The sequence below is a fragment of the Camelina sativa genome, chromosome 13 (assembly GCF_030686135.1).
Source record: "Camelina sativa cultivar CO46 ecotype springtype chromosome 13, ASM3068613v1".
NCBI lineage: Eukaryota > Viridiplantae > Streptophyta > Magnoliopsida > Brassicales > Brassicaceae > Camelina > Camelina sativa.
The window spans coordinates 16,247,672-16,275,528 of NC_141892.1; the positions used below are offsets into that span (position 1 = coordinate 16,247,672).

The following is a 27,857-nucleotide window of genomic DNA, read 5'->3' on the forward strand; positions in this document are numbered from 1 at the left end:
ATCGAAGTTTAAATTATTCATAATATTATTCTTTTATCATTATCTTGATAAAAATATCTACATATTAAATACTTAGAAAAAAATGTAAAGACAAAGACTTTGAAGTTTCCAATAAAGTTCAGCAAAAATCGTAACAAATATATGAAAGACCAATGCATGTTGATAAAAAAATGTTAGCATGTAAGTTGATAAATGCAAAGATATACATGCAATTTGAAATTTAGAGTTTCAACTGTCCAGTTAATTTTTTTAAAATAAAGTATTTTATTTTAAAAATAAAACATTGATCATACTTATCAAACAGAGACACATGCAGCTTTCCCTGTGTAGACCACGGGTTTTTATACAATCCACACAAATCTAGAAATCTGATTCTTATAATCCTTATCTTATTTAGTTTATAAATATTTGAACTACAGATTAGTTACTGTAATATTTGAACTTCTCTCTCAAACTTCTTCTTGCTTCTAAAAACTCGAAAAAAGGAAAAAATTCCCAAACAGGATGGTGCTGTACGTAAAAGATCTGAATCCGACCTTACGTAACCCAGAAGTTGCTGTGAAAATTTTAAGAGAGTGGCCACCTCATTTTATTCAAGGACAACCTTTTTATCAAAGTTTGATTTTGGTAGACGAGAGGGTAGTTTTTTTTCTTCTTCCCAATTTTCCGTGATTATTTTCAAATACCAAATGAGATATACAACAAAAATAAAACAATTGAATGCTAAATTGTGTTTCTATTATAGGGAAATAGGATTGATGCCAAGATAGTTGCGGATCTTTATGTATCAAAATACTATGGAAAATCAAGGAAGGAGACTGGTACGAGATTACTGGATTTTTAGTGATTGAAGGTCAACAATCATTCAGGAACTCAAACCATCCGTTTCAGATCCTGATCCATGATAAAACAAAAATGATCCCAACATGTCCGCGAAGTACTGACAATTTTATCCTTTGTTATGATGCATTGAGAATGAATAATTCGACGCCTGACGAGAAGAACCGCTGTGTAGGTAAGTTTTTACATTCAACTAAACTTAAAAAGTCCGTTCTTATGTGATGATATTCTATTTTAAAGATGATGATTTCTTTTGTTTTTTATATTGTTGTTTTTTCGTTGGAATTTTATTTTTTGTTAGATTTCATGGGAATGCTAAAACACGTAAACGAGTCTCATACAATTGATTTTTGTGAGCATCAAAATGGGTACATTTCAGAAAATGAAGTTGTTACATTCACTATCCTTGAACACAAGTAAGATAATTTTTGAAACTTTTGATATCCTCAAATTTTGATATATTTACTGGTTGTTTAACTTATAAACAATCAATTTTTTCAAAGTGGCCTAGAGATTGAATGTGTTGCTGTTGGTTCGGTTTGTTATGCATTTCTCGAGAAACGGAAAAAAATAATGTCTTCCCCTACCTTCGCTGATCAACCAATAATGTGTACTCTTCTATTTTGGAGGATCTCTGTTTACGAAGGTACTGTTAAATAGTCTTATAAACCACTTGAAACTATCATTTTCTTACTTAATTTCTACTTTTCTAGGAATCCAATGTTTGATGTCTCAGTTTTGATGTTCGAAGGTCATTCTTGAAGATGAAATTGATGGATTTAATACTGGTGATATGCTGTAATGTTATTAATCAAATAAATTGAAAAAATTTAGTATGAACATAATTATACGGGAATTATAAATCTGAGTTATTCGAATTTTACAGGCGCTGGCTAGACGTCGATTCCAGTGATGAAGACAATGAAGATGAAGATTGAGATTGTGGTTCAAGCAGCTGGCTATAGTTCTACTTCTCAATATTTCTTATTATGTTCACTTTGCTATTGTTGATTTAGACTTTAAATAATTATTTGTAGAATTTTGAACTTGAAATTTTCGTCTTAAATTATGTTTGATTTTTTTTTTTTTTGGACCACACGTTAAATTTAATGTCACTATTTTACTAATACATCTTTATTAAAAAGTTTGGTTTTACTAATACATATGTATTTTACTAATACATCTAATTGAGCTTAAAGAGAATCGAAGGTTATTATTGGTTAATTTAGATGGGCCTGGCCTTAAGTTACGCCAATATGAAAGCCTTCGCCGCTCTTTAAACAAATATTTAAGCATTCTACGTATCCTCATTATTTTCTGACCTTTTGTTATCCCCTCTCAACAAAGGACAGAACGTCTATTATCATACATATCCTTTTGGTAAGATCTCAATCGATAGTTAATAAACTTTCCGTATCTTGAATTCTTGGTTTGGAAGTTTAAACCTTTTCAACAAATATTTTTGCAGAAATCGTGATGGAAGGTGGAAGTTCTAGGAAACGAAAAAGGGCTCATGTCAGATTTCGAATGGGAAGATGGAGCAATCGAGAAGGTTAAACAAGCGTTCCAAAAATTGAGAGATGTGGTACTAAAGGAAACGACGAGAAGTATCACCGCGAAACTTGATATGTTGAAAGATTATATCTAGAAAAAGGAAGAATCTATAGGCCTAATCTGTCAACTTGAGACAGTCGATGCTCAAATCTCGCTAATGAATGCTATCTTGGAGGGGCGAATCGACTTAATTGCAGAGCGTAACAGGCTAGAAGATGTTAGGGTGGTTATTGAAAAAGATGTCAAAGATTGTATTGTTCCTAATATTGATTGGGAAAAACTCATGTTCCTTTTAATGGTTGACAATGTTAGAGTTTAAACTTATGCGTTTAAAGATTTTTTTTAAAAAAAATTATATTCTCTGTCAGAAATTAGCTGGGTATTTATTATTATTCTAAAAACTAAGAGTTCGTTAAAACGATACTATAAATTAGAGATATTGACATGTATACAAAATTTAATTAGAAATATATAATAGTTTTTAATCAATAATCAGAACAAAAAAAATCCGGAATTAAATATTTTATAGAAGTATTCATGGTGATATAGTTTCTATATTCATTGAATGAAATATCTATACAAATATTTTAAACTTATTTAAATCATGTTTTTCTAGAAAGTATTAGGAAATCTAATAATATATTCCGTGATAAGTGTAAATGTATAGATACCATTTAAGTTTATCCAATGATAAAGAAATTTGGAGTTTTGACGAAATCGTAAAATGAAAAAATTCCAAAAATTAACTATATTATATTATATATATTTACGTTAATATAATTTAGAACTCATGATCGTAGTTTTCACCTTTTGAGAACATGGCAAACCTTCTATCCAATGCTATCAAAAAAAGATACCAGAAGAGAGACTATTTTTACGATGTTGACGACCTAAACCCCTTAATTCATGAGTGGAAAATTAACGTCAAAATACTGAGGAAGTTTGAGTGCCGTCATCCTTTTTTCAGATCAACTACTAGATTGTTGTTGATGATAAGGTATATTTGCAGTATACATCGCGTTTTTTATAAATTTTGTCTAAACTTATGATGCTTACAAATTTTTGGATATGTAGGGCAAAAAAATTCATGTGATGATGCGTCCCCCTTATCGTGATATCTTTGTAAACGATCTTGAAGAAGTTGAATGGATAACGTTATCAAGATTCTTACTAACCATTGTTGATGGGATTTTAAGAGTAACTGATCATCGTTTTATGATACATTGGGGAGACGAAACATGGTTTAGAAAAATTCATCCTTTGTCTTCCAAGCAGTTTTATTATTTTGTATCATTTAATGATATCAAAAGCGGATTTTTAAACCCTGATTATTGTGTAGGTGAGATAAAAAAAGTATATTATAAAATTTAATTATTTCTAATAATTTATCTTCTAATGAAAAATCTATGATCAGACATTATTGGAAGAGTGTACACTGTTGGAAATCGTTTTGAAGAAGGTCCACCATATCAAGATTGGAATGAGTTGTTTGTTGTTTTAGAATATATTGAGTAAGTCATTCTATTTTAAAAATTTTAAATTTAAATATTATCATACTTATTAATGTTTTAATTCTAAAAGATGCAAAATTTTAGGGGTGATCGATTGTCATGTCGTTTATCAAAAGACTACGCGAACGCCTTTTTCAATGATTGGATTCATTGTGTTTGTGATATCATATGTGTGTTACGTTTTGCCAAACTTGAGACTCAAAAAGGTTCGTATTATTCGTTCACGTTTCAAAAAACATTATTGCTTAGATTATTAAATATGTTAATTAATTAGATATTGTTATTGTAGATACATGGATGACAACAACTGTTGATAATTGTACAATGGTCATGATCAAGTGTCCTCAAGTCACGCAGATGTTTGATTCCTTAGCCGAAATGGAGAACTGAATTATAAGATTTTAATGTGTAATTTGCTAAATTTTAAATCGTTATGATATTGATCTTGGATTTTAATTTTATATATTTATATTTGAATATATTATAAATTTGGTGATTATCTTACATGATTATTATTCTTAAAGAATTTCTCATAGATATTATTATTAATAGATTGATTAATATTAAGATTTTTGAAATTAAAATTAATAATTTCCGAAACTATATTAAATAACTAATCATCATGAATTTTATTATAGTATGATTTAAATATTTATTTATATTATAGTACAAATATATACAAACTAACTAAATATGGTAGTTACAAAACTAGTTATGAATATAATATAAAATTTTAAAATGAAATATAATCTTTTTTTAAAAAAGGTTTTAAATCGAATTCAGAAAAAGAAAAAACACTACTTAATTATTCGATTATCCCTAAATGTTTATGAAAATTATTTAAAGTTCTGGAAATATATATAATATATTTGTACTTGATGATAATTGTACAATTACCATTTAAGTTTTGCTAATGATAAATATTTGAAGTTTGAAAATATCTTAAAATATAAATTTTCTCAAAAACATATATTATGTATTATGTATATATAAATACCTTTAAAAGTGAGAATCGTAAGTTTCGTTTAAGTCTAGGTCTTTCAAAGAAAAAATGGCTAACCTTCTATCCAACGCTATAAAAAATAGGATCGGGAAGAGAGACTATTATTTCGATGTGGACGACCTAAACCCCTACGTTCATGAGTGGAAAATCAACGTAAAAATACTGAGGAAGTTTGAGTGTCGTCATCCTCTTTTCATATCAACAGACTTGATTGTAGTTGATGAGAAGGTATAATTTAAATTATATAATGTTCATTCAAATTTATTTTAATCTTTACTTATGTACAACGTTAACGTAGGGTACAAAAATTCATGTATTGATGGGTTCTCCTTATCGTGACATCTTTATAAACGATTTGGAAGAAGGTGAATGGATAATTTTATCAAGTTTCTCATTAAGCAATGTTGATGGCGCTTTTAGGGCATGGTTTAAGAAAATTCCTCCTTTGTCTTCAGATCAATTTTACTCTTTCGTATCATTCAATGATATTAAAAGTGGATATTTAGATTCCGCTTATTGTGTAGGTAATGAAAGCAATATATTGTTTTATTGTAAGATAAGTTTGAAGTGGTTGATTACTTTAACTATTGAGAAATATTTGCAGACCTTATCGGAATAGTGTTTAGTGTTGGAAATAGCTTTGAACAAGGCCCACCATACAAAGAATGGAATGAGTTGTTTGTTGTTCTAGAAAATATTGAGTAAGTTGTTCTAATGTTATAAGATTTACGTTTTTAATTCACATTAATTTTAAAAATACTCAAAGAAATACAATTGTAGGGGTTATCGTTTATCCTGTCGTTTGCCAAAGGACTACGCGAACGCATTCTATGATCATTGGATACATCGGGTCAGTGATATCATATGCGTGATACGCTTTGCCAAGCTTGAGAGTAATAAAGGTTCGAATTAATTCTTGCTATTACTATTATAATGAATATATTTTTTTTAAATGTTATTTACTTATTAAAAATTTCTAAATCTAGATACATGGATGGCAAACACGATGCACAATTGTACAAGTGTCATGATCAATCCTCCATGTCCTCAAGTCACGCAGATGTTAGATGCCTTTGCTGATATGGAAATTTGATTTTTAGATTATAATTGCATGGTTTTAAATGATTTTATATAAATATATGATACTTTAAAACATTGTGATCCTGAGTTTGGATTTTAATTCGATATAATACTATTTCATTTAATACATTACAGAAATCAAAGTCTTTTATTATATTAGTTCCCCTTTGCATTCAAATCAGATTTTCGTTTGTATAATTTGATGATATATCCATATTCATGAATCTTTCAGTTATTTAATCAATAGGTGTGAGTGGTAACGTCTCTTGGAGTCAATACTCCCAATGTAACCATTAGCACACTATAAATTCATAATCTCGAATTGTAAATCTATGAACTAAAACATTAACTTTTCGTTTGTCCAAAAAAAACAAAAAAAAAAAACATTAACTTTTCAACTTCTACATTTAACGCTCTTGCAAAACTTTTCTCTAATCCATATTTTTAATTCTTTAAAAAGAAATGACGAGAGTTGTGTCGCTCGACAAACTGAATCCTTGGACAACGCAATGGATGATTTGTGTCAAGGTTTTACGTGCATAGAGACTGAAAAATTGTTTGAATGACGTGTCGACAGAGCTAATCTTAGTTGATGAAGAGGTATGTTTTGTATATATATTTCTTTGTTTCTTCATATGAATGATGTCTTTAATTACCTTGGTAAATTATATTCTGAAATAGGGAACATTCGGACATGCTATCATCCCGGCATCACTCTATGGTGTCCCGTCTTTTAATATGTCTGAGAATCAAACCTATGTTATAGAGAAGTTCAGAGTTAAGGACGACAGCGAACAAATTCAGAAAACTAATCTTGGTTGTCGGATCTTTTTCACAGATGACACTATAATCAGTTTTGCAAGAGATCCTATAATTTGCAAACCTTTTAATAATGTAGATTTTAAACGTGTTTATGATAATGTGTTTCATGGAAGATGGCCTTACGGTAAGATATACTTTATAATGTATTTAGTAAACTTTAAATTGTTATTTATAATACATATATTAATCAATTTTATGGCAGTTAATCTGATTGGATGCATCAGAAATATGGGCGAAATCAAAAGTTTCGAAAAAGAAGATAGTGCTGATCGTTGGAGTTTGATGAATCGTTACATAAAATTCACTATCGAGTCAATTGAGTAAGTTTTTTAAACATGATATATGCAAAGTATAAATATTAATTAGAGGTAATATAATAAATAGATAGACATATCATTTGAATGATTTATATGTACTTGATAAAAATACGTTTGATAACCTTTTCATTTCATTTATCCTTTTATAAGGGGATATGTACTTGACTGTTTCGCGACAGGATGTTATGCAAATCATATGTTCAAAAATTTCAAGCTGGGGAATGGGAAGAGGTTCTGTCTGTTCAAGATGTGGAAAGCAGTCAGATTTGGAGGTGATTAAATATGTTTATGAAATTTTGTTTGTTTAAATTCAATCCTGAAAAATTATTATAATGAAATTATTAATGTGTTTACTTAATATCTATAATCGTTGATGCTAGATGATAATGTTCTCCTAACCAACGGTGATGGATGCTCGGACATAATAGAGGATCCAAAGAGTGAGGACGTTGCAGATTACATGCACATGTAAATCAAATTTGTATTACGTAATATTTTTAATTAAATATAAAAATATTTGGATATATAATATATTATATGTTTATCGAAACTTACATTTAGGTACAATTTCATTGATCATGGAGAGATCAGAATAGAAGATTTGGATGATACCGACTATCGTTTCGTCATGAACTTAAGGTAAATACCAAATTTTACTTTTTTTTTGTCTAATGATTAATTGATATGGGCAATACTGATTTAGATTATTTCTCCTCCAAATTACAGTGATGCACTTGACTTCTATATTCATCTTGCTGTTGAGGATTCTTTTGAGAAGCATCAAATTCCTTATTGAGTATTTATTTATTTTAATGATAAACATATTTGGTTAATGTTTGATTTTTAAAGAGTCTGATTTATATTTATTTTAAATATCGTGAATTCAAATTCTATATTATTTGCAAAATAACGTTGATTGCAAATTATGACATGTAAGGATTTGCGAAATGGTTTAATATAGAGTCCATTGTTATAATTTACAGGAAGATATTTTTTCCTAATGTCAACATATAGTAATTTATAACTTCTTGATGATATTCATTAAAATTATTGAAGAATTATTTTGAAAAATTTACTTAACAATTCAGTAAACATATTTAGAATATTCATTTATGATATGTTTACATTCTTCATCATTATCGCCTTTTTTAAAAAAGGTAAATATTTCTTCTTAAAAAATCAAGTCGGTTGTATAACATCTCTATATATATTACGCTACTGTGTTAGAGTCCATTACAAAATTAGAGTCTGTATCATAAGACTTTGGAAGTCATTCAAGTCTCTACAGATGGTCTTCGTTGACAGTGATGTAAGATTTAATAAGATTCCTTTAAGCGTAATGTTTAGTTAGAATCTCTATCATATTTTAAGAAAAATCTCGATAATAGCTTACTAACTTCTAAACGTTATATATAGGGTACAAGGATACATGCATCTCTTGAAGACGGTTTGGTCAGCAGGTTTCAGAACCAACTCGCTGTCGGCGAGTCTAAGATAGTTGATAGATTCAGCTTAGTAGATTATGATAGTAGTTATAAGACAAGTTCTTTGGGATTTAAAATCGTATTTTATAAAACCACTATAGTGAAACCATGTGATGAATTCCCAGTTCGTGTTCCAGAAAAATATTTTCAGAATTTTGCTTCTATATTGGCTGGAGAATTAAAAAAGAATGTATTGTGTGGTGAGTTGTTAATTTCATGTTTAAAATTTTATTTAAATAAAAAAATTATTAATTCATATGTATTTTTGGTAGATGTTATCGGTCAGATCGTTGGTGTAGGAAATCTTGACAGCGTCAAAACAAAAAGGAAGGATAACGTCAAATTGAGTTTCGATCTGCAAGATTTAACGTATGATTCCTTAATAGATACCCTTTATAGTTAAAATTATTTTGGAATATAATGTCTAATTATGTATTCTTAATTCATACATTCGTAATATAGTGGAACACGGTTGAATTGCACTGTGTGGGGTGATCTTGCAAAGGCCTTTGATACACAGATAAAAGAACATCAAGATACTGTTGTCGTTTGTGTAGTACGATTTGCATGCTTGAAGGAATGGAAAGGTGATTTCTGACTTTCTTATAATCTTCGAACTTATGATTATTAAATCTAACATTGCCAATTAAATCAAAATTTCAGGGAACTATAGTATGTCCAATGCGTTCAACTCTACTGATATTACGATAAATCCAGTTATGCCTGAAGTGGAAGCATTTCGAAATAAGTATATATATATATATATATCCCTTCTATATTACTCAGCGGTACATGCTATAAACGTTTATATGTTCTTATTATTATCATAACTTTACAAGTTGCCCACTGATGCTTTTGATTTAGTACAACTTGAAGATGAACCAAGTCCCCAAAAATCAAAGGTGACATTATATGAGGAGTTTTTTATTATTAACGAGAAATATACTATGGACCAAATCGTTTATGCACTTGAGGTAATGTTTGTAAAAATTTAATTGATATCATCTAATTTGAATTGTTTTGAATTTTTTTTTAAGTTAACAAACGTTTAGTTAATTCATTATAGACGCGAACATGTGTGACAATCGCCACAATATATTCTGTTGAAGTATTGCCTAAATGGTATTATATTGCCTGTAAAGTTTGCAATAAGAAGGTGCAGCCGTACCCACTAGAATCTCAATCTGGAAAAGAACTACTTTATAGTTGTGGGGTTTGTGATGCTGATGTTATAGATGTTGATTACAAGTAAGTATCTCTTGAATTGTTAAAATGTTTCTTAAGATTTGTTATTTGGAACTATTTATACATTTTAATTTATGTTAAACTGTTTGAAAGGTATAAACTCATACTTCATGTCGGTTATGGAAGTTCACAAAAGATTAAACTGCTCTTCTTTGACGGTCTTGCTCAACTATTTATTGGAAAAAAAGCCGAAGAACTGGCTTTGGAAAATTCAAAAGTATATAACATTTGACCTCTGTTTAGCTTTAAAGATATATAAACAAATATTAAAACATGTGTCTACCTATGGTCAGGAGGATATTGCAGCTATTCCCGAATCTCTTTCGGTCTTAGTAGGGAAGACTATGTTGTTTAAAATTTCGATTACAATCGATAATTTAAAGAGCGACAAATCTGCTTATGTTGTTGAAAAGTTTTGGGAAAAGAATGACATGGTTGTTCAATTCGGCAAGGTACTAAAGAAAAAACAAAAACTCATAATACCATTATTAATATTATATCATTTATTTATTTTTTAATCTTAATGTATAAAATTTAATTGTAGGAACTTTATGGAAGGAATGAGCTTCCGAATATTACTTCGGATAAGAATGATTATAAGTTGCAAATCGTCCCAGCTGAATCGAGTTTGGCTTCGTCTAAGAGAGATCATACAGAAACCGATGTTGTGTCGGCCGGGGGTCATAGCATGAAGACAAGGAAAAAGATCAAAACTGAATCTAAAGACTGAACAATTTCCATCACTTCAGATCATTTTACGTTCTGTTATTGCTTTTTATTTATTTATATTTTCAATGGGATTATGTTTTTAGAGAAATTTTAAAAATTTCAAACCATTTCAGTCACTTTAAACAAAGATTTATATATATAATTTGACATAAATAAAATAATCATGGTATACAATAGATTTGGAAATATTGATATTTAGTATAATTAAGTAACTATTATTATAATAAAGATAAGAATGATCCAAAAGTTAAACTTATTTTGTTTTTAACGAAAAAAGGTTCAAAAGAACGTTAATACGTTAAAATAAATGGAAAAGTTAATAGCCTGAATATTCATTACGAAGCCTGAATATTCATTACGTAAATTTACGAAAATGAACATTCGCTTTATCTAAATAAGTATATTTAAATTAATAACTTAAGGTTAAAATTAAATATTGACTAACTTCAATACGAAGTTTGAGGAAATACGATATTCTCTGATTTAAAAACTTATCTTCTACATGTTATATATATATAATTCTTATTATTGTACCATGTCAACTCGGAAAAAAAAAAGCCTTCTATAGAGTTCTTGCTGCTTGACGTAAGAGGTAACACAATATTAAAGCTTTTTACAATATTTTGAATCGTTGTAATTTCATATTCACATGTTTTAAATGCATATTTGAAGAATTATAATCAAACGTTCAATCGGAGTTCGTCGATTTACCAAGAAAAGTTCAAAACCTGAAGAATATGCGCTTTGTACGCAACTTCAACCAGAACAATTGATTTTCTTTTGTGAGGATAGCACTCCAGAACCAAAACAAAAAAAATCTAGAAAAACCATGAAAGAATCAAGATCTTCTGAAGAACACTCATTGGCGCATCTTAACGTTCAAAGTACCTTTGTTGACGGTGAAGATGGTATATTGAAATCAAAGAATGAGAAATCAAAATCTGATACGTGGATGGAATACAATATGATGTCTATCAACGAGACAATTAACGCATATGATAAGACTGCCTCTGGATCTAAATGGTGTGAGAAGAATAAGTTATGGATTCAAAGATCTAACACCACAAAAGGATTAACTTTCGAATATCATTTTTAATAATACCTACTTTATTTAATAGTTATGATCATGATGTTACTATATTCCGTTATTGAATTTTTATAAGAGATTTTATCATTTTCATTATTTTCTCAATATTTTGTTTCGATGAAACAGTGAAATAGTTTTTTAATAATGATTACTATATGTAAATACAACCAAATCTATATTAATAATATAATGTTGCTAATAAATAATAAGATTTAATAGGTTTATATAATTTGTTTGTAACTATAAATTTGTTATATTAATCAGACCAATAGTATATAAATAAAGTAATGCTTAAATTTAAATCCGATATTGATATGTAGGATTATGGAAGTATAATTAAATAAAATATTGATGAACTTGAAGAAAGTAAAACTTAATAATTGTATCAAATATCCGTATACGTAATTAGAAAGATAAATAACAAATGATTTTGCCTAAAAAAAAGTTAAGATGATATATAGAAACATAAGTTAATATTCGTATTTATCAACAATTAGTACATTTTTAGTTTAGAGAATATATAAGTACCATCTTCATATATAAGCAGACCTAACAGCGATATTCACTAAATTACTAAGAAAATTAAGGTAGAAACAAAAAGAATCATAAATAGACGATTATATGAATTCTTGATCATAGCTTTGTTTTTTTTGCAGATCGCAATTCTTGGCGTCACATAATGAGACCTTCGAAGATTCCATACCGAAGAAAGAATGCATCGACACATGCTGTCTCTAGAAAACGTAACGACATTCTGAATTTTTAACATTAAGATATATGTTATATTCAAATCTAAAATATCGTACGCAATGACATTCAAAATCAGGTGTTAGTTCTACGATAAATCGTCCTGCTTTTACGAATGCATTGAATATTCAGTATCCTAATCCACATAAGATGGCAAGGTTGAAAAGAATGCAGATATTGAAGTCTAAGAAGGCGAAAAGAAAGAAAAGAGGTCATATGTACGGAAAGGAATTAATTAGTATTTATGTAAATAAATAAATGCTAATTAACTAATTCAATCGTTACTTTTGCAAAGAATTTACTTCTTCCAGGACTACACGAAGATTTCACATGTTACGTCGCAACTGATTCGAATACGAACGATGAAAGCGATTCTGATAGCTGTACTGATGAGAATTCATGTGAGATAAATGAAAACAATATGACATCTGACATGTTTCTTGGGTTTCATCCCATAAAAGCTAAGTTACAAAAAAATGGTATATCTTGATGCATATGTGAATTGTTATATGATAGTTTTGTAATTATGTATTTTTTAACTAATATATATTTAAAATATTAACAACTATTTTGTATAGGTTATTATGATGATGGAGATCCTTATTTTTTTATGTGAAAATTGTGGAGCATATATGTGGTATGGAGAGCGGGTGAATAAACGGACTAAAAAGGCAAAGCCGGATTTTTCATTGTGTTGCCATCGTGGCAAAGTAATACTTCCTACGTTGAAGACTGCACCTAAATCGTTACTATCGTTGTTTTATAATCATGACGACCGGAGTAAAAACTTCCGTGATAACATACGGGCATACAACATGATGTTTTCGTTCACATCTCTGGATGGTAAAATTAACCATTCCATAAATAATGGTAGGGGTCCTTATCTATTTCAGATGTGCGGGGAAAACTATCATCGTATTGGTGATATTTTACCAGAATCTGGCAAGGAACCAATGTTTTTACAATTATATATACATGACGTATATAACGAAGTATCTAATAGAATTTCTGCATTTAGGTAATTATTAATAATGTTAAATATGTATAGAAATATTTGTCATATTTTTGAAGTATGTAAAATATCTTTAATATTTGTTATATTTACTAATCATAATTAATATATTTTTTAAAATTGGCATTAATATAGGACATCTGGATCTGCGGGAGATTTAAGACGTGAGATTGTTGAGCTTTTAAAAAATACGCTTGATAGTCATAACCCGCATGTTAGGGCGTTTAGATCGGACGCGAAAGATTTATTATGGAGGATGGTAGCGAAGGTTTGCGATTGATGTTACCTTTGGAAAGGACCACTGTTGCAAGAACTCATAATCTTCCTACCAGCAACGAAACACTTATTCCCGGAGACTTTACGGCTGGTGTAAATAAACGTGACATTATTATAGAAAGTCGTTCGGAAAATTTACAGCGGATAAGTGACCTTCATCCCGCGTACTTACCTTTACAATACCCATTGTTGTTTCCTTATGGTGAAGATGGTTACAGATTAGGCATCGATATAGGGTTCGTGGATACTCGTGGACGTAAAAGAAAAACAGTCACCATGAGAGAATTTTATGTATATAGAGTATTTGAAAGATATGAAGAATATTCCATTGTTGTTATGGCAGACAAAGTATTCCAGCAGTTTTTAGTCGATGCATTCACTACTATAGAATCAAACAGGTTGAACTACATTTGGATCAACCAAAGCAAACTCCGAACTGAAAGAGTTGATAAGATAATTGAAGCTGCTGAAAAAGGACAACACGGAAAGATAATTTTTATTCCGTCATCTTTTACAGGTGGAAAGAGATATATGATGCAACATTATCTAGATGCCATGGCTACTTGCAAGTATTATGGATTTCCTGATCTTTTAATAACATTTACGTGCAACCCAAGATGGCCTGAAATAGATCGTTATTTACAAAGGCATTGTCTTAGTAAAGAAGATAGACCTGATATATGCAGCCGATTTTTCAAGATGAAACTTGATAGATTATTGGACCAAAAAACAGAGGAAAAAACATTTGGTATCGTAAATTCTGGTATGTTTCATAATATATATTATAATTTCAATCAGTCTTTCCTAAAGTGTAAATATATTAATGTTTTTTTGATTAAATATTTTTCTGCCATGTATACAATAGACATTCAGAAAAGGGGTCTGCCTCATGCGCACATGATTCTGTTTTTACATCCAGACAATAAGATGCGTACAACAGGCGACATTGATAAATTCATAAGTGCTGAAATTACTGATAAAGAGGTGGATAAGTATTTATACGAAGTTGTTTCTGATGTGATGATTCATGGTCCTTGTGGTCCTATGAACAGAGATAGTGTCTGCATGAATAGTGGACAATGCACTAAATTCTTCCCAAAGCCATACATGGATAATACTATTGTCGACGATGCTGGTTATCCAATATATAGACGACAAAATGATGGGAGAGTTGTGGAAAAAGGGGTTTTCAATACGATAATAGTTATGTTATTCCCTATAATCGTGATTTGTCTCTTCGTTTTCGTGCTCATATAAATGTTGAGTGGTGCAATCAGACACGTTCAGTAAAGTATTTGTTCAAGTACATCACTAAATGTCCGGATTATGTTAGAGCCAACGTAGGAGGAGAAGATCAAGAAAATGAAATCAAAAAGTATTTCAATTGCAGGTAATAACTGTTTATACAATTTGTCAAACATTCTCGTATTTTTTATCCAACTAATTCAAGCCTTTTTAGATATGTATCTGCATGTGAGGCCTCTTGGCAAATATTTGCTTTCCCGATCTGTTATCGTACTACACCTGTAGAAAAGCTCCCATTTCATCTTCCAAGACAAGAATTGGCTATTTCCAACGAGGATGATCCAATAGAAGATGTCTTGCACCGTACAACGAACATAACTTCTAAATTTTTGGGCTGGATGAAATGCAACAAGATATATCCCCAAGCTAGAGAACTCACTTATGCTGAATTTCCATCTAAATTTGTGTGGAATAAGAAAGAAAAACTTTGGAAGCCAAGGTCGGAGAAACGAAAAAGTTTTGCAATAGGCAGGATTACATACGTACCGCCATCTGTAGGACAAGCCTATTACTTGAGAGTTTTGCTTAATAAGATTCCAGGACCAACAAGCTTTGACTATTTAAAAACAGTCAACAGTGTTCGTTATAAGGATTTTCAGGAAGCTTGCTATGCATTGGGATTACTAGACGACGATAAGGAATACATTGCGGCTATAAATGAAGCAGGTGAATGGTGTTTTGGGGAATTTTTAAGAAAATTATTTGCGATCCTACTGCATACAAAGAGTTTAACTGTTCCTCTTGAAGTTTGGAATAAAACAAAGGACATCTTGTGCGAGGATATTTTGTTTAAAGAAAGGAGACGCAGAAATGATCAAGGTATATCAAAATGATTTTAATTTAATCAAAAATATTTTTTTTTCCGCAAGACAAGATTATAAATAAGTGTTTAACTTACTGTAGTAGGTCTAATGTTGACACGAGCTCAGATAGAAAATATATGTTTAACTGAAATAGAACTTATGTTGCGCTCGAATGGGACGTCTCTTACAGCCTTCGAGAAAATGCCTAAACCAGATGATAGTATCATGAAGACAGGAGTAAATAGGCTTATCGCAGATGAAAAAATATATAAGCCTCATAAACAACAAGAATTGTACGATAAGTTGTTACCAATGCTAACTGATGAGCAAAGACGTGTTTATGAAGAAATGATTCACTCTGTGAATCACGACAAAGGTGGTATGTTTTTTGTCCATGGTTTTGGTGGTACTGGAAAAACATTCATGTGGACTATTCCTTGTGCTGATATAAGAGCTAAAGGTAATATTGTTCTGAATGTTGCTTCAAGTGGTATAGCTGCATTGCTTTTGGAAGGTGGTAGAACGGCTCATTCAAGATTTGGTATTCCAATCAATCTTAATGAATATTCTGTGTGTTCGATCGATGCCGAATCTGATCTTGCTGATTTAATTAGAGAAGCAAAGCTCATAATATGGGACGAGGCTCCAATGATGAACAAACTTTGTTATGAAACTTTGGATAGGAGTTTGCGAGATATCATGAAGTGTGACCAGATATTTGGAGGTAAATTAGTAGTGTTATGAGGTGATTTTAGACAAATACTACCTGTTATTACCGAAGGAGGAAGAGTGGCGACAGTTTTAGCATCTATAAACTCATCTGTTCTTTGGAATAGTTGTAAAGTTCTTAAACTTACCGAAAATTTGAGATTTCGTAAGGCAAGTAATAGTATGGACGCGGGTGCTCTCACTACTTTCTCAAAGTGGCTTCTTGATATCGAGGATGGCAAAATCAACGATTCAAATAGTGGGGATGTGGAGATTGAAATTCCTGATGATTTATTAATTAATACAAGTGGGAATCCTATTGAAGCAATAGTTAAAGAGATTTATGGAGAACGTTTTGCAACGAGGACTTATCCAAGATTCTTTAGTGAAAGAGGTATTCTAAGTCCAAGGAATGACGATGTTGATAAAATAAATCAGTTTATGCTTACTAAGCTCCCAGGTAAGCAAACAAAATAAATTATGGAATTTGGATATTGGAGAAAAAGTTTTTATTTAAAAATATTGATATTGAAGTAAAATTTTTTATTAAAAATGTCTATTAAAACATACCTAAAAGTCTTTACTTTTTGTTGATCACAGGTGAAGAAAGACGATATCTTAGCTCTGATAGTATTGAAACGTCTGACACAAGCGGACATGATGATATGATCTACACTCAGGAATTCTTAAACAGTATACAGGTTTCTGGATTGTCAAGCCATGTTTTGACGTTGAAAATAGGAGCACCTGTCATGTTGTTAAGGAATATAGACCCAAAGGGAGGTTTGTGTAACGGTACGAGACTAATTCTTACTCAGATGGCCAATCATGTAATCGAAGCAAGAATCGTGACAAGAAAAAAGGTTGGTGATAGGGTACTTATTCCTAGGATGTATGTTAGTCCACCTGATGCAAAGTTTCCCTTTCGTATGAGACGACGACAGTTTCCTGTTACCGTGGCGTTTGCAATTACTATAAATAAGAGTCAAGGTCAAACACTAGAACATGTCGGATTGTTTCTACCGAAACCGGTTTTCACACATGGACAACTTTATATTGCCTTCTCTAGAGTCACAACCAGAAAAAGGGCTAAAGGTGTTAATTACAAATAAAGATGGGAAGTGTCAGAATAAATGTTGTTTACAAAGAGATATTTGAGACTGTCTAATTATGTTTTGAAATTGCATTATTGTTTTGGATTGTTAGACTTGGACTTTGTTTTATATCTTAAAATAAATTGGTTTAAATTATATTTATAAAATGTTGTTTGCCCCATTTTTTACTATATTTTAATTTAACTTCTCTCCAATGATAAAAATGTTATTTCAGACGGGTGTAGACTTTCACATTGAAAAAAATCATATCCTTATTATCCTCTTATTCTATATTATAAAAGAAGTACTAGATGAAAATATCACATTTTATTAGTTTCAACAATGTTGATTAAAATTATGTAATTGTTATATATATCTTAAGTTTATATATTACCTATAAAATGCTTAACTCTAACATATCTCAAATAATAGGATTGTTATGTCATTATGATTTATACTTTCAATTTAGAGAAAACCAACTTCTAATATTCTCTTATTCTAAGGGAATATTATTCTAAATTTTGCACATCATTACATTTTATTACTCTCAATAATGTTGTTTTCAAAAATAAAATTGTTAGTAATACCATTATTAAATCTTTTATTATACATACAATAATAATTATTAAAATACTTAACAGTTTAGATAAAAGGTAAGACAAGCTAACACGTATAAGACGCAACGTTTAATCGTGACTGTTTGTATTCTTACAAATCTCCAATCCCTTTTCGTTTTCGTTAAAAGAGGATAAACAGGAAAACCCTAATTTGTGGAGATCATGAAGTACGACTCTATATCTAATCTTCATCCCGGCAAGACGAGATAGTGTATCTTGTCCAAGGTCTTAAATTCGTGGTATGTCACCGAATTCTTCACAAAACGGGTTCTTCTTCTTGTGGACGAAAAGGTTAGAGTAGTTAATAGAACAAGAATTCTACTTATGTTTGATTTACAAAAGTACTTAAATCATAGTTTTCTAACACAATGTTAAACAATTTTGGAAGGGTGACACAATTGAAGTTGCCTTTATACCGACTACACTACTCAAGCTCCGGAAGTACATATACGAGGATGAATGGTATGCTATTAGGAATTTCAAAATCATCAATCCAACCCTCAAGAAGAGGAATACCCATCATCCTTATCAAATCAAGTTTACGGATGAAACAACCATGACCCTAAAGGAATCGGTAAATTCCAAAAATTATTTCCGATTCGCAGATTTAGATGATATTTTCCGATGAAGAATCCACCATCCCATCCCCTTTGGTACGTTTTCCTTAAATTAGTTTTAAATTAATTAAGTTGAACTCCGTGAATTTAGGTTTTTAATGTCTTTGTGTTGAGAAATCTAGAGTCTTTTTAGGAAATTTGGAACTTTCTGTAATGGTCCCTTCCATAGAAAGATACAAATTCAACTTTAATACTAAAATAGTTATATGTGAGTGTTAAATAGTTTTGGAAACATTCATTTATTTCAATGTAAAGACAAATTCTGACTTTTTCTCAAAATAGATGTTTAAACTCTGTTAATATATTTATGAAATCTTTGTGTTAAGGAATCTATAGACTTTTTAGGATATTTGGAACTTTGTGTATTGGTCCCTCCCATAGAAATTACAAAAATAACTTTTTACCAAAATAGTTGTATGTATATGATAGATTTTGGAAATGTTCATTCATCTCATTGGGGAAAATTTGACTTTTTACCACAATAGATGTTTGTGGATGTGTAGTAGCTGTGAAGGAAAACAAAGATCATTATAATGAAGTTGTTTTCACGCTATTAAATGGCAGATAAAATACATTTATTTCACCTATCATGTTAGTAAAATTTAGAGTTTAACTATTTCATAAAATGTTTCGACTATCTACATTTGAAGGAATGAAACGATCAAGTGTCGTGCAGTAAGCGTCTGTGCTACCCGTTTTATGTCTTTATGGGAGACATCTGGATGCCATCTCACATATCAAACCGAACCGGTGTTTTGTGTTCTGCGTTTCTAGAAGGTTGGAGAGTATGAAGGTATGTACTATTAATAACACTCGCTTGATTGAACAAATGCTAAACACTATGTGGTATAATCATTTACCAAACTTTTATACCACTTAAAACATCGTTAGGTAAACCGTGTATTGTAAACACATTGGCCTCCTCCAAGATATTTATAAAACCAGAGTTTAAAGGACTTGAGCATTACAAGGCCATGTAAGTTTTGAATGGTCATTAATATCAAGTAGTGTATCATGCTACGGTTTAACTTATGAATGTGTTTTCTATATCTTCAGCTCGGAATTTGCTCGACGTTATTACATAAATCATGTAATGGAGTATGTAGGAGAAACTACAGGGATGTAAGCTGAAGGCATATTAGTTTTCACATTTTTTGTATATGCAAACTTGATAATATGCTGAATGTTTGTATGACCAAGTACTAGAAACCCTTATATGGGTTGTTTTCTATATTATCCTAATGGTCTAAACCTTGATAATATGTTGAATGTTTGTATGACCAATTCCTAGCTTTCTATATTATCTTAATGATCTAAATGAAGGAAGTCAATTAGAACATTAGCTCATATATTTTTAGATCAAAGAATCAACCAAATACCATTAGTTCATATATTTATAGACCAAACAATAAACAAAGTACATTAGTTCGTTGATTTCAAAGATCAGAATGATCTTCTTTCCTATATTATTCTAATTAAAATTAATCATAACGAATGTTTTGGGCTCATTAAATACTTGAAAAATATGAAAATGAGCCTTTAAATCTTAATAAAGATAATATATATGTAGAATATTATAGTAAACATCTTATCGAGATCTTTTATTTGTTTCCATTTTTAAAAATAGAATTGAGAAAATTTAAACATTAAAAAATAAAAAATTAAACTATTTTAGTATTTTAGAAAGAAAAATTGAATTGATTTTCTATTAAATTCCTGTCCGCACAGCGTGCGGGTAACTCTCCTAGTGGTTTTTATTACGAATGAACAAAGAACAAAATTTATCAGACATTTAAATTTATAAATTTTATTTGGTTAACTCAGGTTCTTTATTTTAAAGAATTTATATTTTGAAAAAAATTAAATATCATTAACTCGGTGTTACACTAGTAAAATATCATTTTGTTAACACTATCAATAATATAATAATAGACATATAATTAAGTTGATTAAATTAGTATTATGCAAAAAATTTGTTCCATATCAAATTATAAAATTAATAATCAAAATATAATAATACTTTATAAATACGTATATTATTATAAAATTAACAATCAAAAAGTTCAACTAATCATAGTATAATTTAAAGTATTAAACGAATCTAAAAGTTTTCAATTTTCATAAAATATCTTAAGAATAGAATACAATTTAATCACTAAAGAAAACAAATAAAATTAACAAACAAATATAATGCTAGTCATAAATAACTTGTCCCGGGCGTACACCATGCCTTTCGAAATCAGATCAAATTTAATGGCTTCCTCTTCCTCTTCTCTGACTGCGGCGCTCTCTCCTCTTACGGAAGAGGAACTAACTCTGACGGTTAAGTGGAATGGAAAAGAGTACACTGTCCGAATCTGTGCCGATGACTCAGTGGCGGAGTTAAAACGTCGCATCTGCCTTCTCACCACCGTCTTACCGAAACGCCAAAAGCTTCTTTATCCCAAGATCGGAAACAAACTCTCTGACGATTCTCTTCTGCTCTCTTCGATCTCCTTTAAGCCCTCGCTGAAGATGACAATGATCGGGTCAGTCTCATTCTTTTTCTTCAAAATTTCTTAAACCCTAACGTAATCGATCTAATTGATAACGAAACAACACCTCTCATTAAATTTGCAGTACTGTTGAAGATGATATAATAGTTGATCAAGTAGAATCTCCAGAAATTGTTGATGATTTTGAGCTTGGTAAGGAAGAAGCTGTGGATGTTAAAGACAAGGAAGTCAATAAGCAGAAGTTGAGGAGAAGAATTGATCAATACAAGGTGTGACATTTTTATTATTATTTTAGGTATCTATGAGTCAAAAAAGCTTATACAACAATTTTTGTAGATAAATCTTCGAACGCCATGTCGCAAAGGCAAGAAACTTCTTGTTCTAGATATTGACTATACATTGTTCGATCATCGTTCTACAGCGGAGAATCCCTTGCAGCTTATGCGTCCTTGTAAGCCCCTATACTAATACAACCAACTGTTTATGTTTTAGCTGGTTAGTTAGTTTACTTTGTTTTGGTTACTCAATGCAGATCTCCATGAATTTCTTACTGCTGCATATGCAGAATACGATATCATGATATGGTCTGCTACCAGGTGATGTTTTTTTTTAGTATTGTAGCTTTTCTTGTGTTACTTTATTCCTATATATAGTTCTGATGCTAGAATTATCCATCCACCTTGGCTTCTGCAGCATGAAGTGGGTTGAGTTGAAGATGACAGAGCTGGGAGTGCTCACCAATCCTAACTACAAGATCACAGCTCTTCTCGACCATCTTGCAATGATCACGGTCCAGTCAGACACTCGTGGCATTTTTGATTGCAAACCACTAGGCTTAATTTGGGCACTGCTTCCTGAGGTATTCATTTACCTTATTTACACAAAAAAATCTTGATCTTTCTTTGTAATGGCTAGGTGTTGTTATTGTGACTTGTGCAGTTCTATAATCCTGGGAACACGATAATGTTTGATGACTTAAGGAGGAATTTTGTAATGAATCCTCAAAACGGTCTAACAATCAGGCCGTTTAGGAAAGCTCACGCAAACCGAGATACAGATCAAGAGCTTGTGAAGCTGACTCAGTACCTTCTGACAATAGCAGAGCTTCATGATTTGAGCTCTCTACACCATAGCAGATGGGAATCATTCTCCCAGGGCAACGTCAAAAGGCGCAGACAGGAATGACTTGGCATCCATATTATTGGGGGGTTTTGTTTAGTGTCTTGAACATTCAGATGTCACTTTTTTTGTTTGCTATAAATATATTAAGGGGTGTAAGCACTGTCAGCGTTTTATTAGTAGTATCTAATGTTGAACTTTCCACAGTAACAATCAAAATATTTCTTAAGGATTTCCAATAAATGATGCTAGTTTGGTTACACAAACAGATGGAACAAAACAAACAACGCCATCAAACAAAAAAAAAAGAAAGAAATAAACAGTTGAGACAGAGCTTACATCACTACACATTCTACATGGGAACATTCTCTTCGGACACACGACACAGGCAATGTACATCCCAAGATTTTAGAGCCCTAGAATGAAGCCAGTATTGTGATAAGGATTGCAGTCTATTGAGCAGACATGCCATGAACAAATGAGTTGTAGTAATATCTTAACATAATACCTGATGTGCGCAGAGACAGACCAAACCGCCTCCGGCGAACCCTTTGCTTCATTTATGCCATCAATCTCGCTGGCACTTGGTAATCGAGATGCCAAACCAGGTCAACAAGGATAAAAATAAACTAAGAAGCATGCGCACAAACAGGAGCAGCTACTAATGCGATAGGGAAAGACACACAAGAAGCTGATCTGGAACCATGAAGACAGCTCAAGCGCAAGCCATAAGCATAAAAATATTTTTGGCAGGAACTTTGAAACCTTAGGGCCTCAAGGACAGATTCGTGAATTGCGACTCTAGATCTCTACTTTTAGAACGCTGGTGGCTAGATGATCCTTGCTTTTTTGGCTGCTGTTGCTGTTGCGGCTCGTGCTGCTGTTGTAGCTGGTATAAAGCCCTCAGCCTCACTATCTCTTTCTCCAATACTTCATGTTCTACTGAATAAAAACCCCCAAAATGGCGTTAACATCTCACAAAATACCCAGGGAAACTAGAGTGCATCATTGACAAAGCTTTCTAGCTGTACCATAGCTTGAAGTAAGTTTTCTGATTAAAATGATGTGATGGTATTATTATTTTATCCTAGATCTGATAAAAATAGACATCAAAGTGATAAGAAATTAAGAGCCTGAAAGACTTACAGTACTTGATAAGCTGTTCTTGTGCTAAGCTTTCCAACCGATTCTTAAGAGATTTGTTCTCCAAGCTGAGGATTAGATTCTGCTGATTGAGAAACTCAAGCTCCGCCGACACTTCAGAACCCTCTACCTGTAACATCTGGACGTTCCTTTCCAGTTCAGCTATGTACTGAATTTTACGGACCCGAGAGCGTTGAGCAAACTGCCTGCAAAAGAAAAACAATTTGGTTTGATCAAGCAGAGTAAAATTACAGCTGACCTAAGGGCTTCTTGTTCTTGTATGCATGTCAGCCATGAACATTTCATACATATCATCAGAAAACAGTCCAAGACATACTAAAATATCAGAGAAGGACAACGTACTGTCTAGCACGTTTGGTATCTGCCTCGGAAGTAGCAGACTTAGCCAGAGAGTTATCCCTTTTTTCGGAATTATTGATGAAATGCATAGAAACATCTTTCTTGGCATCAGAAGCACAAGAAACCTTGTCTGCTTCATGTAGGCTACTGGATGACCCTGATCTTGGGATAGAGGTGCTCTCCAAACAACCAGAACTACTACTGTTTGGGCGAGCACCAGAATCCCATGTTCTCATTTTCTGTTTGGGCAAATGAGCTGAAGGGTAGAAGGGGACTGGCTGACTTCTGAGGTAATCAGACTCCTTGGGACCACCAGAGAAACTGTTATTGTTATATCTACCACCATCCCAAAGTGTGTAATCAACATCAAAACCAACAGGGACATCTACATATGCAAATGAATCACTTGATGACCGTCGATGGCCTCCTTTCCGTACAGGTGTCTCAGGTTCGTTGAGAAGGTCGTCAAGCCAAGAAGGCTGTTCCTCAATCAGAAAGCTCTCAGACGAAGTTCGATGATGATTGATATTTCCTTCTCCCAGCTTATGAACAGCCTTAGATCCAATCACACTAGCTGGAGCAAAATCTGCACAGAATGTTGGGCCACCAGTAAACGGACTTTTCGGAGGAAGTAAAGCCTGCTTCCCAGTGCATGCCAGATTTCTAAGATTCTGAGACCCCTTCGAACTTGCCATCTGCCCAACATACATATATAATATTACTCAAGAGGCAGCTCTTTAAGGTAGAGAGAGAGAGATAACAAAAAAACTTCTTCTACCTAACAGAGAGAATAGATGAAGTTGGCCTAAGCAAGAAATCTTAGTAGTACCTAACAATGTAAACATAAAAGCTCTCCTTATGTTATCAATATGCAATACCCTGAAGAGTATAACATCAAAAATATTGCTTGAAGTGGTAAAGGTACTTCTTTTACATAAGATGCAAAGTCCAAATCACCAAATGTGAACGAATTATCAGAATTTTTTTTTTTTTACATATGATGTTGTAAATCTTCCCTGATTACAACATTTCATCAACAACGAGAACAGAAGATACAAAAAAGCTCTAAACTTACAAAAAAAGTCTTCTTACCTCTACGAATAAATCGACAAGGAGACGAGATCTGCAAAATCGAAACGACGATTGGGTAAGAGAATATGGATTGTGTTGTCTTCTTCTTCTAATGAATGAATCTGTCTATTCTTTGTTTTTTCTGGTGGCAGAGGTTAGGAAGGCTAGCTGGATTGATGAGTAAAAAGGCCTAAACATTAACGATGATTTGTTTTATTTATTTTTCCAGTTATGTTTTTTGTTACCTGTGTTCTCGCGCTGTCTTCAACTTGAGCGTAGGTTGTCAGGCTGGGCACTAATACCCGTTACTTGTATTCGGCCCGTTACTCAGCTCTTACCCGTCCTGAAGAAAAGGTACCCGTAATCTTAGAGTCGAGTAAAAGGTTTTATAATTATATTACTCGTGAATAAGGGACGAGTATTGGGTATTAATTTAATTTTCAATACCCGTCCCGTTACTCGTCCCTTTACCCGTTTTGTTACCCGACCCATTAATACCCTTTAATATTTTGTATTATTATTATATATTATTAATTTATAAATATATTCTATAGTTAAAGTTAAAGCCTAGGTTCAATTTAGCCCAATTAAAATGATACAAAGCCCAATTCAATTAATATATCCACAAGACCATAACCTAATTGAATTAATATATATTTCACCTAGCTAACATAGTTTCTATTCTCTTCCTCCACTACACTTCCTTGTCGGCCGCCAATTAAATTAATTTCTAAGCTTTCACTTTGAAACAGGTTATTCATGTCTCATTTTATATTCAAGATTCTTGTTGCCACTTCTATTTTTTATTCATCTCTCTGATTTTTTTGTTTATGTTATCTTGTTATGTTGTAGATGGCAATCGAAGAAATCGAAGATTCCAAGGTGGAACATAATGAAGGTCCCGACATTGATAAGGTATCTCCAAAAATAAAGTCAGTGGCTTGGGATCATTTTAAGAAAACAGAGAAGGGAGATAAAGCGAAATGTAACCATTGCTCACAACTTGTTGGTCTTACGACGAAATATGGTACCACTACAAGTAATATGATTAAGCATATGAGGAGATGCAAAAAACTTCACCCGGAGCTTGCCGTTGAAACAATGGATGGAAAAAGATTCAAGCAGGCTACCTTGTTCAATCAATCTAACAAAGATAACACTGTTGGAGCTGTTCCATCATATCTAGCGTTTAGTCAAGAAGATTCACGCAGAGCTTTGCTGAGAATGATTATAAAGGATGAGCTACCATTCAGGTTTGTGGAGAAAGTAGGTTTTCGTGAATACATGAGCATTGTTCAACCTCGGTTTGCTATTCCTTCTCGTAGATCAATAACTAGGGACTGCATGAGTTTATTTCTTGAAGAAAAGAGCAAGCTGAAGAAGTTCTTTAAGAGTTACAGGGGATCTGTTTCTCTCACTACGGATACATGGACGTCGGTGCAAAACTTTAGCTACATGTGTTTAACAGCACACTTCATTGATGATGGCTGGAATCTACATAAGAAAATCATCAACTTTTGATCTTGATTCAAGCTCTACTACAAATACTAACCAAGTGCCAAGAGGAACCAGTAATTTAGAAGAAGTGGATGTGGTTGGAAGTTTTGATCTTGGTACATTGATGGATATGCATGAAGAAACAGAAGCAAATTTGGTTTTTAAAACATAATTGGAGTGTTATCTAGCTGATGATTGTGTTCCTAGGTCTGATCCGGATTTTAATATATTGTTGTGGTGGAAGAAAGCAAGTTCAAAGTTTAAGATTCTCTCCTTAATGGCAAAGGATCTTTTAGCAATACCAGTTTCAACTGTTGCTTCTGAATCGGCATTTAGCACAGGTGGTCGCATACTTGATCCTTTCCGAAGTTCTCTCACACCAATGATAGTTGAAGCACTCATTTGCACTCAAGATTGGATTCGGTATGATTATCCACAAGTTTCTTCGGAGGAAGAACCAATGGAAGAGCTTGAGACTCTAGAAGATGGTAAAAGTTTTAATCTTTGAGCTTTAATCAATGAATGTTCATATTTATTTATACACTTACAAGTTACTTTTTGTTTGTAGAGTATAGCGCTTTCCCCCAAGGAGTTAGTCTTTCTTTGGAAGATGAGTGGGTTTAACTTCATTAAACACGGATGAAGAAGGTAATATTGTAAACCTCATACTGTTTCTGTGAATATATGTTGGAGCTTGATATTGATCTTTTGTATTACGCTTATGTTTAGGTAAGGAAAGAGAATCAAAGTTGTTAGGAAATTACACGGCATCTTACAGAAGAACGGCAACATGAAATTATAAGCTTTTTAAGTTTGTAATTTTATAATTTTTGATACTATATGTTGCATACATTTATGAGTTCTTCTTTTTTGGATTTCGGAATATGAAATTATTGACATTTATGAGTTCTTCTTTTTGCGATTATTGGCGGTTTTTTTGCCGGATACCCGTTTTTACGGGTACTCGTTAAAGGGTCGGGTATTTAAAGGGTCAACTGTTTTTTACCGGGTACCCGTTTTTGTGGGTACCCGCTATTTAAGGGTCGAGTACGAGTAATTTTTTTCTATTACCCGTAAGGGTCGGGTCGGGTAAAGGGTATCGAAAAATTCAAGGGTACCCGTCCCGTGCCCAGCGCTAGTAGGTTGTGATCTGATTTTGTGAATAAGTTTTTTTTTCTCTTTTATTTTTTTTCTTTTTCTTTTTCTTATTTGGTTAAAAGACTTTGTGAATATATATATATTTTATTATATAAACTTTAGTTTTCAAAGTTATTACTTCATATAATGGTGATGACATGTGTAGGTATATTGATAATATTTT

The 27,857-nt window shown here is 31.9% G+C and overlaps 4 protein-coding genes and 1 long non-coding RNA gene across 11 annotated transcripts; 4 read left to right on the forward strand and 1 right to left on the reverse strand.

The window, feature by feature from the left end:
* The first annotated feature begins 8,415 nt into the window (after positions 1–8,415).
* On the forward strand, positions 8,416–10,586 carry LOC147929641 (replication protein A 70 kDa DNA-binding subunit C-like). Its single transcript, XM_087480678.1, has 10 exons — positions 8,416–8,436; positions 8,544–8,670; positions 8,884–8,980; positions 9,074–9,198; positions 9,275–9,339; positions 9,451–9,585; positions 9,678–9,859; positions 9,950–10,073; positions 10,150–10,308; positions 10,401–10,586. The coding sequence occupies exons 1-10, from the start codon at positions 8,416–8,418 to the stop codon at positions 10,584–10,586; spliced, it is 1,221 nt and encodes a 406-aa protein (XP_087336804.1).
* A 3,094-nt stretch (positions 10,587–13,680) lies between these two features.
* LOC147929642 (uncharacterized) lies at positions 13,681–17,635 on the forward strand. The gene is made up of 7 exons (XM_087480679.1): positions 13,681–14,470; positions 14,573–14,892; positions 14,985–15,097; positions 15,167–15,678; positions 16,006–16,275; positions 16,660–16,983; positions 17,124–17,635. The coding sequence occupies exons 1-7, from the start codon at positions 13,681–13,683 to the stop codon at positions 17,633–17,635; spliced, it is 2,841 nt and encodes a 946-aa protein (XP_087336805.1).
* Positions 17,636–21,005: 3,370 nt separating this feature from the next.
* Positions 21,006–22,708, forward strand: LOC104773554 (ubiquitin-like domain-containing CTD phosphatase). The gene is made up of 6 exons (XM_010498187.3): positions 21,006–21,379; positions 21,471–21,615; positions 21,683–21,797; positions 21,879–21,942; positions 22,040–22,205; positions 22,286–22,708. Exons 1-6 carry the CDS (start codon positions 21,042–21,044, stop codon positions 22,529–22,531), a joined length of 1,074 nt encoding a protein of 357 aa, XP_010496489.2. The 5' UTR covers positions 21,006–21,041; the 3' UTR covers positions 22,532–22,708.
* Positions 22,673–25,221, reverse strand: LOC104773555 (uncharacterized protein At4g06598-like). Of its 7 annotated transcripts, none has more exons than XR_765137.2 (5): positions 25,061–25,221; positions 23,972–24,663; positions 23,612–23,814; positions 22,974–23,407; positions 22,673–22,881 (listed from the first exon to the last, which is right to left on the reverse strand). XR_765137.2 is itself a non-coding variant. In XM_010498188.2 (4 exons), exons 2-4 carry the CDS (start codon positions 24,661–24,663, stop codon positions 23,232–23,234), a joined length of 1,071 nt encoding a protein of 356 aa, XP_010496490.1. In that variant the 5' UTR covers positions 25,061–25,221; the 3' UTR covers positions 22,673–23,231. The 7 variants fall into 7 exon arrangements, 2 of the variants coding, with proteins under 2 accessions (XP_010496490.1, XP_010496492.1); XR_015578162.1 differs by having other exon boundaries at positions 23,946–24,663; positions 25,061–25,200; XR_015578160.1 differs by lacking the exon at positions 25,061–25,221 and adding an exon at positions 24,798–25,041.
* Positions 25,102–27,461, forward strand: LOC104773553 (uncharacterized). The gene is made up of 4 exons (XR_765136.3): positions 25,102–25,393; positions 25,892–27,024; positions 27,105–27,184; positions 27,266–27,461. It is a non-coding gene; the product is annotated as an uncharacterized LOC104773553 (long non-coding RNA).
* The last annotated feature ends 396 nt before the right edge of the window (positions 27,462–27,857 follow it).

Coding starts and splice junctions, on each gene's coding strand:
- LOC147929641 (XM_087480678.1), top strand. CDS start 8,416: ATGGTCTTCGTTGACAGTGAT. Junction 9,586..9,677: donor AAATCGTTTATGCACTTGAG/GTAATGTTTGTA, acceptor AATTCATTATAG/ACGCGAACATGTGTGACAAT. Junction 10,309..10,400: donor TGGTTGTTCAATTCGGCAAG/GTACTAAAGAAA, acceptor ATTTAATTGTAG/GAACTTTATGGAAGGAATGA.
- LOC147929642 (XM_087480679.1), top strand. CDS start 13,681: ATGGAGGATGGTAGCGAAGGTTTGCGATTGATGTTACCTTTGGAAAGG. Junction 16,276..16,659: donor TGCTGATATAAGAGCTAAAG/GTAATATTGTTC, acceptor ATAGTTGTAAAG/TTCTTAAACTTACCGAAAAT. Junction 16,984..17,123: donor TATGCTTACTAAGCTCCCAG/GTAAGCAAACAA, acceptor TGTTGATCACAG/GTGAAGAAAGACGATATCTT.
- LOC104773554 (XM_010498187.3), top strand. CDS start 21,042: ATGCTAGTCATAAATAACTTGTCCCGGGCGTACACCATGCCTTTCGAA. Junction 21,380..21,470: donor CTGAAGATGACAATGATCGG/GTCAGTCTCATT, acceptor TTAAATTTGCAG/TACTGTTGAAGATGATATAA. Junction 21,616..21,682: donor GAAGAATTGATCAATACAAG/GTGTGACATTTT, acceptor CAATTTTTGTAG/ATAAATCTTCGAACGCCATG.
- LOC104773555 (XM_010498188.2), bottom strand. CDS start 24,663: ATGGCAAGTTCGAAGGGGTCTCAGAATCTTAGAAATCTGGCATGCACT. Junction 23,815..23,971: donor GATACCAAACGTGCTAGACA/GTACGTTGTCCT, acceptor TTTCTTTTGCAG/GCAGTTTGCTCAACGCTCTC. Junction 23,408..23,611: donor AGAACAGCTTATCAAGTACT/GTAAGTCTTTCA, acceptor GTTTTTATTCAG/TAGAACATGAAGTATTGGAG.